The 10,000-nt window shown below is 42.4% G+C and overlaps 1 protein-coding gene across 7 annotated transcripts in view; it reads left to right on the forward strand.

The window, feature by feature from the left end:
• nubp1 (nucleotide binding protein 1 (MinD homolog, E. coli)) overlaps positions 1-10,000 on the forward strand; it is a 33,455-nt gene that overhangs the window by 9,445 nt on the left and 14,010 nt on the right. For 6 of the 7 annotated variants that reach the window (XM_058416446.1, XM_058416454.1, XM_058416463.1 and 3 more), the window contains exons 4-10: positions 2,461-2,529; positions 4,025-4,057; positions 4,190-4,280; positions 6,533-6,687; positions 6,844-6,954; positions 8,523-8,625; positions 9,775-9,858. In XM_058416446.1, the coding sequence (XP_058272429.1) occupies positions 2,461-2,529; positions 4,025-4,057; positions 4,190-4,280; positions 6,533-6,687; positions 6,844-6,954; positions 8,523-8,625; positions 9,775-9,858 (646 nt within the window). Of the gene's footprint in view, positions 1-2,460; positions 2,530-4,024; positions 4,058-4,189; positions 4,281-6,532; positions 6,688-6,843; positions 6,955-7,961; positions 8,078-8,522; positions 8,626-9,774; positions 9,859-10,000 lie in introns of all 7 variants that reach the window. The other variant, XR_009207285.1, reaches the window with a different exon arrangement.

The following is a 10,000-nucleotide window of genomic DNA, read 5'->3' on the forward strand; positions in this document are numbered from 1 at the left end:
TCCAGTCTTAAGCAGTTCACTCTCAAGCGATTCACTCTCAAATGAATCACTCTAAAGCAATTCACTCTTAAACAAGTCACTCAAAAGCAATTCACTGTCAAACGAGTCACTGTGAAACGACTCACTCTCATATGATTCACTCTCAAACAGTTCACTCTAAAGCGATTCACTCTTAAACAGGTCATTCTCAAACGACTCCCTCTCAAACAAGTCACTTTCAAATGATTCACTCTCAAGCGATTTCCCCCATGGAATCGCTCTCAAACGAGTCACTTTCAAATGTTTCACTCTCAAACAGTTCACTCAAGCGATTCACTCTCAAATGATTCACTCTCAAACGGCCACATTGGAGTTAGTGACGGAATGCCGTGGATGGGTGTGGTGAAGGAGAGGAGGAGTCGATGATGATGAAGATAGACACTAGAGATCTCATGTTTCCTTATTTCTCCTATTTATATATATATATATATATATATATATATATATAAAAACGTTAGCCGGTCAGTTTTTCCTGAAGCTCCGTTTGTAAGTCTCCTTGCTGTCCAGGGCTGGACAAGATTCCGGACATTCCCGAAGTCTCTGTTTCTATGGCTCTTTTTGTTTTCTTGACCAACTTTATGATTTCTCCTGCGCTCTTATTTTCTCATAATTTAAATATTTTAGTATTATTTCTGCTCAAATTACATCCTACTTAATCTTAACATTTTCAAGATGTTGCATTATTTTAATAATAATAAGTTAAATAAATAAATAAATTAAAAAATATTATTAAAAATAATATTTACTTGACTCAGTAAATATTTAGAAAAAAAGGGAAGTTTAGATGGAAAATTGTTGCACTTCTGTGTTTTTTCATATTGCAGCTTTTCCCTCGGCCTCCCCCAAACATGTGACACACAACCTTTTGTCCTTTAAGCGCTGATGCACGCAGACAACAGACCAATAATCAGCAGTAAACATGTCCAGGAAGCCGCCCGCGTCACACCTGAGCACTTCAGCTCACAGTTTCCTCACACCTCGCTGACACTAATTACACACCATGAAGAGAAAATACACTTGATGATCTAGGGGAAGTGTCTCTTCCACCCATCGCAGGGTCATGTGCAGAAGTCTCCACCCCCACAGCTGCTGTGTGAAAGAGGAATAGTGAAGCGCTTTAATCAAAATAAAATCAAACACAATGCAGATATATAGCCCAAAACGGTGTGTTTTATTTATTCAAGTGTTTCAGTGCTGAGGAGCTCGGTGACTTTACTGTCATAGGTGGCCACATTTACCACACGCCAGCTGGTGGAATGTCTGCCTGGCTCGACTGACCTAAAAGACTGTGAAATTTAAGAGGTCAGGAGCAACCAGAGAGGTAGACCACACAGACTGTAAAAAGAAGGTACACACAGACTGTGTTGTGGCATGGTCTCCAACAATTCACTCTCGATCGAGTCACTCCAAAGCAATTCACTCTCAAATGATTCACTCTTAAACTATTTATTTACTCTCAAGCGATTCACTCTCAGATGATTCACTCTCAAACAAGTCACTTTCAAACGATTCATTTTAAACCTATTCAAGCTCAAGCAATTCACTCTCAAACAAGTCACTCTCAAACGATTCACTCTCAAACAAGTCCCTCTCAAGCTATTCACTCTCAAAACGAGTCACTCTCAAGCTATTCACTCTTGAATGAATCACTCTCAAATGATTTACTCTTAAATGATTCACTCTCAAACGAGTCACTCTCAAGCGATTCACACTCAAATGTTTCACTCTCAAATGATTCACTCCCAAACAATTTACTCTCAAGTGATTCACTCATACTCTAAAATGATTTACTCTAAAATGATTGTGTAGTAAAGCTGTCTGTGATGAAACTGAAGCCAGAGTGAATTCCCTTCTCGCTCTGATCAATAAAGAAATATTGAATTGGTCATTTCTTCATTATGATGATTCCATCAGCACATGGAGGAGGAAGTTGTGAGGCCTGCAGGTCAGTAAAGGTCACTACAGGTCATTCTTTTACAGAAAAGTAATCGGTGACGGAGTTTCCTTCTTCCTGTAAGGTGACTGCATGCAGTGTCTTCCTCCACCACCCAGTCATTTCTTGGTCATTTACAGTGTTTTATTTGTAAAAGACTCTCATATTGTTCTCTTTATTCATCTCTAGTTACACTTAGCGCTCTGAAACATCTGTCAAACAGCTTCCTGTTTCCACTGCTGCTATAAACAGCAGCTACCCGCTCGTTACTTTCACTCAGGTTAACTAGAAAACACTTTACATTCTGTGCCTCGGCCATCACCCTCCACACCTCCTTAATAAAACTTTAACAGATTATTTATTCAAGTTATTATTAAAAATACGTTTTACTAAAAAAAAGTGAAAGGATGGTCATTTCATTTATTTTATTGTCCCTGTTTGTAAACTACACGTGACGGTGATTAACAGTTTGTCATCTTTAATTCCAGGTGGCTCTGCTGGACGTGGACATCTGTGGACCATCAATACCCAGAATAATGGGGCTGGAGGGAGAGCAGGTACTACAACACACTGCAGAGAGAGAGAGACAGAGGGAGGGAGGATGTGAGAGAGAGAGGGAGGGAGAGGGGGAGAGATGGGGAAAGTGATAGGGATAGAGTGAAAGAGAGAGGCTCAGTGGCTCAGAGAGAGAAGGAGAGAAAGAGAGAGAGAGAGGCTCAGTGGCTCAGAGAGAGGGAGAGAGGCTCAGAAGGTGAGAGAGTGCAGGAGAGGGAGAGGCTCAGAGAGAGGGAGAGAGAGATGGGGGGGGCTCAGATCTAAAGGAAAAGAAATCCAAATGAAGAGTGTGATATTTTACATGCTATTCTTTAAAACTGGCAACTTTTTAAAAATGGCTGCTGTCAGGGATCAGCGGGTCAGCAAGAGGTGCTTCCTCAAAGCAGGAGAAACGAACCTGGAGGACGAGGGGACCATGAAAAAGCTCTCTTTAAAAAAAAGATTAATGATATGTCTATAGATGACCATGTTTCTAACGTAGGAGTGAACAGGAACTCTCCTCAGAGACCTCCTGTAAACTGCTGGAAGAACGATGTGGCCTTCAGGAATAAAGTAAAAGCTTTAATGCTTAGTGAATGTGGGCAGTGTAGAGTGGACTAACTCTCACACCATCCAAGCACAACCACATGCCCAGGACGGCAGGATCCACCATTTTAATCCATTTTTTCATATCATGTATTTGTCAGTCACACAGTAAACATTGTGGTTTTGTTCCTCCTCCAACCCTGTCCGTTTCTCCATGGCTTTTCTCTAGAAGTTTCCATTCCACTTTCCCCTCTCTGCCTTGCTCAACCATGCGTCCGGAGTGCAGATTTCTCAAAAACGTTCGAATCCACGCTATAAATAAGTGCCTTTTAGAGGTGTGTGTCTGCGTAGTCGTGTCTCTGGTGTTTTTAGTCATTTTCAGAAACGCGTTATTTTGAAGCATGCAAATGTTCAGCTTGTGATTTTGGTGTAGGTTTTTTTTCTCCTTTCCTCTTTTAAGGTCCTGGTTCAGTGGCGAGTTCCTCTTTCCTGATGTCGCTCATGTTCCTCACATACCACAGCCTCTTTAATCGCCTTTACACAACAGTTTTTGCAAATAAATGCTTGCTTTTGTTGTGATGAATGTTCTCAGTTTTATATATACAGGGGGTCCTCGACTTGCGTCGGAATTCTGTTCCTACGACGCGACGTAACACGATTTTCAAGTCGGAACTCACATTCTGCTGTCGTATATTCGTCCGCTCCACTCACCAACTAGTTCCCACGTGAAATTTGTTTTAACATCGCAAACGCCGTAAGTCGGAGATGGCGACGTAACCACGAAACGCCGTAAGACGAGGACGTCGTAAACCGAGGACCTGCTGTATTTAATGTTTTATTCCTCTTGCACCTCCGCAGCTTTTATTCATTACAGCTGCACTGTTTGTGGTTTGTGTGTGTATTCTTCTTCTTTTAGATATAGCTGTGGCGTGTGTTTACGATCAAAGTGTGTGTGTGTGTGTGTGTGTGTAGGTTCATCAGAGCGGCTCTGGCTGGTCTCCCGTGGTGAGGATCTGTGATTGTTATATTTTATATATTTACACAAATGTTAAAAAATTGAGCTGCGTGTGTGTGATTCTTGGTAATGTTAGACTGTGTGTGTGTGTGTGTGTGTGTGTGTGTTCATTTTCTCCTCAGTATGTAGAAGATAACCTGGCCGTCATGTCCATCGGCTTCCTGCTCAGCAGTCCCGATGATGCTGTGATCTGGAGAGGACCGAAGAAAAATGGTGGGTGGAGCAACAAGAGAGGAGAAAGAGAAGGAGAGGAGAGGGAGACAGAAAGGAGAAAAAGAGAAGAAAGAAAGGAGGGTAAATGAGCGAGAGAGAGAGGAGAGAGGCTTCTAGAGGGTAGAAGAGAGAGAGAGGAGTGATAGGAGAGGAGAAGGGAGAGAGTGGAGAGGAGAGAGGAGTGAAAGAAGAGAGAGAGGAGTAAGGGAGAGATAGGAGGGAGAATAGAAAAAAACCCTCCCAGCTCTCTGACATTTCTCAGTACATTTACAGTTAGTCTTCTTCTTCCTCCTCCTCCTCCTCTTTCTCTGCTTCTTCTTCCTTCTCTTCCTCCTTCTCCTCCTCTTCTTCCTCTTCTTTTTCTTCTTCTTCTTTTTTCCTCCTCCTCCTCTTTTACTTCTTGTTCTTCTTCCTTTTCCTCTTCTTTTTCTTTCACTTCCTCCTCTTCTTCCTCCTTCCTCCTTTAAGTCCCACGATTTTTATGTATGTAGATATTATAACAGGACACTTTTTTTCTTTCACTTCCTCCTCTTCTTCCTCCTTTCCTCCCTTTAAGTCCCACGATTTTTATGTATGTAGATATTATAACAGGACACTTTTTTTCTTTCACTTCCTCCTCTTCTTCCTCCTTCCTCCTTTAAGTCCCACGATTTTTATGTATGTAGATATTATAACAGGACACTTTTTTTCTTTCACTTCCTCCTCTTCTTCCTCCTTCCTCCTTTAAGTCCCACGATTTTTATGTATGTAGATATTATAACAGGACACTGACCCAGGACACGCCCACATTAGCCTGTGAAGCAGTTTAAATCGTACACGCAAAGAGTTTTCTAAAAATGCCATTCAGAGCAAGTGGCGTGTTTTCACTTCCTCCAGCAGGTGACCCGCAGTGGTGCAGGCGCTGTGTCCGTGCATCCTGCTGCATTTCAGCACGGAAACCTCGTCCTGTCAATGCTGAATATCCGTGTCTGATAGGAGAGGAAGAGCGTTTCAGATGAGATAAACATCCACAGTTAAAGACCATGCTGTGAGGAAGACTCTCTCTCACCTTCCTCATGTGGATTATTTTCCTTTAGCACCACATCCGCATCCTGATCTGTTTTATTCCTCTTACACCACACGTAATCATGTTTATATATTAAACAGCATCAGGTCTGTTTCTGTTTACATCTTTATTGTCGTGGAATGTCCAGCTCGTTCTTTCACTTTTAACTACAACTTGGGAGCGGTCATCCTTCTCCACACTAGTAAACGGGTCTGTGGCTCTGCCTACGTCACGCCTGACCTTCTGACGTGATTACGTGGTACGTAGCGTCGTGGGCACGCATCCCAGAGCTAGCGCTAGACGAGCTTTTGTGGTTAAAAAGTATAAATTTTATTATTTTTCTAAGAAAGTGACCAATGGTGTGGCCAGAAGAGTCTTCTTCCTGGGCTGGGATGGAGGTTTAGAGCTCTTTGAAGCTGCATTTAAACTGCACTCTGGAAGGTCAAACTCGCGGCCACCATTGAACTCCACTATATGGAGAAACATCTCCTGAAATGTTTTCCTCATTTCTTTACGACTGAATACAGAACATCTCGGATGACCAGGGGGTGAGGAAATTATCTGTAGATTTTTAGTTCTGGGAGTGAACTAAAAAAGTGAACTGTTTTCGGATGTTCTACAGCACACCATGAGGAAATAGGTTTATTTGCTCGTCTCCAGGTGATGAAACAGCAGTAAAGATTCATTTGAATAACCTCTTGGTGCATATAAACATGGCTTATTTTTCACAATGCGTTTAAAAGTCTGGACTGGTGTCAGTGTTTAAATGGGCAGAGATGTGATAAGCAAAAGAGAATGTGTGCAATGTGTTTCTCGGAGATTAGCAGTGCATACGCAGAACCTCCGAGCTTATTTTGAGGAAGTCAAACCATGAGAAATGAAAATATATTTTTACTTTTATGTTCCTGGAGACATATTTTTGTCTCTCACCTCAGCTTCTTTTCTTTGCCTAATGTTAGGGTTATTGGTACCAAGCTGATTTTGTCTGATTGTCGCTGAATATGTAACCACAGGACGGAAGTGTAGTCACTATAAACGTCTGAAATGTCTGATGTGTCGTTCTTGTGTTGCAGAAATAAGTGCTGTAATGAAGTTAGTTTAATTCTAGTGATGTAGGAGGACCACACACGGCTTTGTTGTTATTGCTAGTGCTATAGCTGCTAAGTGGGTGTGGATGTGGGTGTGGGCGTGTGTGTGGTGTGTCTAGGCATGATAAAACAGTTCCTGAGGGATGTGGACTGGGGTGATTTGGACTACCTGATAGTGGACACGCCCCCTGGAACCTCTGATGAACACCTGTCTGTAGTGCAGTACCTGAGTGGAGCAGGAATCGATGGAGCTGTTGTCATAACAACACCACAGGTACACACAGACACACACACACACACACCTAACTTTATCACCTTATTCATTTTCAACAATCACAAAGTGACCTCCTCTAATTAAGGAAGTAGTAAAGGAAGATCCTCCTGCCTCTAATTGACTTTCTGACCTGTCCTCCCACCCCACCCCGAACAGGAAGTGTCTCTCCAGGACGTCCGGAAACAGATCCGATTCTGTCAGAAGGTCAAGCTGCCCATCATCGGCGTGGTGGAGAACATGAGCGGCTTTGTGTGTCCCAAATGCAAGGCGAGTAAAACAAGGCGAGAATCCACACTTGAATGCAAAAGTTTGAAAATGCCTTACAGTAGGAGTGTGAGGAAGCTATGTCTGTCAAATGGGGGCGGCTACTGACTGCTGATTTAGTTAGTGTCTACAAACTTTTGCACATGCCACAAGAAAATTTTTTAAATAGCTGCAAGAAAAATGACACATGACACATGGCGTGTCAGGAGTATAATGCAGCCAGGGGTGCCAAAAATTTTGTGTACATGTGAACAGCTGATTGTTTATTTGTTTGTTTTTTTACTGATCTGTGATTTCATACACTCTTCATATACTCAAACAATCTGATTTTATTAATTTTTTTCTCTAAACATTTACAAAATCTGAGTGGAAGTTTTTAATAAAGGATAAAAGAATGATGCTTAAAGTGATGTAAAGTGATGCAAAACTCAATTCACGCTTTAACGAAGAGTGAAAATTTATATCCCCCATGGATCTCTAAGCCCCGCCCACAAACAGATGGCGTTATAGGGTTGTGAAAAACATCCTGAAATACAGAGAGTTAGACCATTCGAGACCATCACTGCAGACCTGAGGTCACATCCTGTGTGGGTTTGCTTACTGCTTTCTCATCAACCGCCTACTAACTTCCTTAAATGTCAATCTCCTACACACACACCCAAACACACACACCCCAGTCTGCAACCGTGATCTTTAAATCTGTGCTACAGCCGTGTTTTCATGCTTAATATTAGCTTATTTGCTTTTAAAAACAAACTAACTTTTACTGAAAGAATCAGAAGAACTTGGATTTCGGTGCCTAAATATTCAAAAAATCCCATTAACCCGGTTTTTGGAGGCTGTAATGGAGAGATGTGCATTTTGGTCATCTTCAGTACTTATTATAAGAAGGTGTTTTGGTTCGGAGTGACCCAGAGTGACCGGGAGCATGAGCGTCCACTCCTCTGTCTCAGTGTTAGTTGGACCTGGATATCTGTCTGACGTGTCTGTTGCTTCATTGTTCTGTTTAGGAAACATATTTCCATCACGTCCTGTCTGTTCCTCCTCAGACCAGCGTGAGAAATCCATCCAGATTTCCCTCTTTGTTAATAATTTGCCTTCAGATAACTTTGCTCCTAAATTTCAGGTTTGTTTTTTTTTTTTTTTAACCTTGGTTTCCTAGGGACTTTCCCCGCCTCTCCCCGCATGAGGAACTTGGTGGTGCTTTATCTGAACTTTTGTCCACATTTTTAATCGCAATCACTAATTAAACAAACCTCTGCCGACACGTTACTCGAATATCTTTTGTTTGTGGTGTTTTCATGTAAAATAAATAAATAACACTTCCTTCCTGATTTTTTCACCTTAACGCTGCTTTAGTAGAGATTGAGATTGAGTGGAGTTTAAACTTCAGCTTCTCTTCTGACAGAACCCTCCATCTCTCTCATTTTGGATAATCAGCATTACACACTGCCTCGCTAGTTAGAGGGCATTTTTTGTTGTTGTTGTTTCTTAAGCAAGTGTACCACATTTCCTTTTCTCTCTCTCTCTCTCTCTCTCTCTCTGTCTGTCTTCACCTTCTCTTCTAACAGAATACGTCTCAGATTTTCCCTCCATCCACGGGAGGAGCTGAGCGGATGTGCGAGGAGCTGAGTCTGCCTCTGCTGGGACGAGTTCCTCTGGACCCACGGATAGGTACGACGCCGCTGCTTGGTTCTGCCTTCTGATTGGTCAGAAAGTAGCGCTGCTGTTTATATCAACGGGCTTGTTACATTATATGTTTCTATAGCAACGGCTCATTCCTAACAGAGTCGGAAGCTGTAACGAGACACATTTACTCAGTAATGTGACCAACGTCAATAGAGGAAAGCACAGAGTGGCCGGTGAGAGCAGGAACTACTTTCACAGGCCCTCTGCAACATTAAACATAGCCATAAAATATAGCTATAAAAAGAATCATTCACTTTTAATAAATGCAGATGATAATGGTTGGCATCCGAAGGTGATGTGGAATAAGAGCAATAAAACGCTTCAAGAGGCACAGAAAATAATTCACTCTGCTTCATCACATCACGCCTGTGTTGATTGTTTTACTGTGATTGTACTAATATTCCTCACACAATAGAATTCAATTCTCTCTCTCTGTCTCTCTCTCTCTCCCTCCATCTCTCCCTCTTTATCTGTCTAACTCTCTCTCCCTCCCTCTCTCCCTCTCTCTCTCTCTCTCTCTCTCTCTGTCTGTCTATCTCCCCCCCCCTCTCTCTCTATCTCTCTGTGTCTGTCTATCTCTCCCTCTCTCCCCCCTCTCTCTCTGTCTGTCTCTCTCTCTCTCTCTGACTATCTCTCTCTCTCTCTCTCTCTCTCTCTCTGTCTCTCACTCTCTCTCTGTCTCTCTCTCTCTCTCTGTCTCTCTCTCTCTCTCTCTCTCTCTCTCTGACTATCTCTGACTATCTCTCACTCTCTCTCTGTCTCTCTCTCTCTCTCTGACTATCTCTGACTATCTCTCACTCTCTCTCTCTCTGTCTCTCTCTCTCTCTCTCTCTCTCTCTCTGTCTCTCTCTCTCTCTCTGTCTCTCTCTCTGTCTCTCTCTCTCTCTGTCTCTCTCTGTCTCTGACTCAACCAGAATCTCCTCTTCTAACAACTGTTAGAACTTTTCTATAATATCTTTTCTCTTCCTAAGAAGTGATGTATATAAAGTGATCTTCTTCATGATTTGTGTTACTCAGAATTAATCTCCTGTCGCCTGCAGTTTCCACTTCTCTCTTTTTTTTTAACCCTGTTCCTCATTTGTGAATTGTAATTCTCCTTTTTCTTTTTTCTTTTTCTCCTTTTTTGATATGAAGGTCGAAGCTGTGATGAGGGAAAGTCCTTCCTAAACGAACTGCCCAATTCTCCGGCCGCTGCAGTCTATCGGGCGATAGTGCAGAGTAAGATTAAACACACACACCCACTTCCTGCTTCTTGGTTTTTGTTTTGCACGGGTTATGCCAGGACACGTTTCCTGAAATTTAGGGCGGGGCTTAGGCATGTTGGTGAAGCAACACTGTCACCTTGAGAGGAGAGATGCGT

This window comes from Hemibagrus wyckioides, linkage group LG02 (assembly GCF_019097595.1).
Source record: "Hemibagrus wyckioides isolate EC202008001 linkage group LG02, SWU_Hwy_1.0, whole genome shotgun sequence".
In the NCBI taxonomy this organism is placed as follows: Eukaryota; Metazoa; Chordata; class Actinopteri; order Siluriformes; family Bagridae; genus Hemibagrus; species Hemibagrus wyckioides.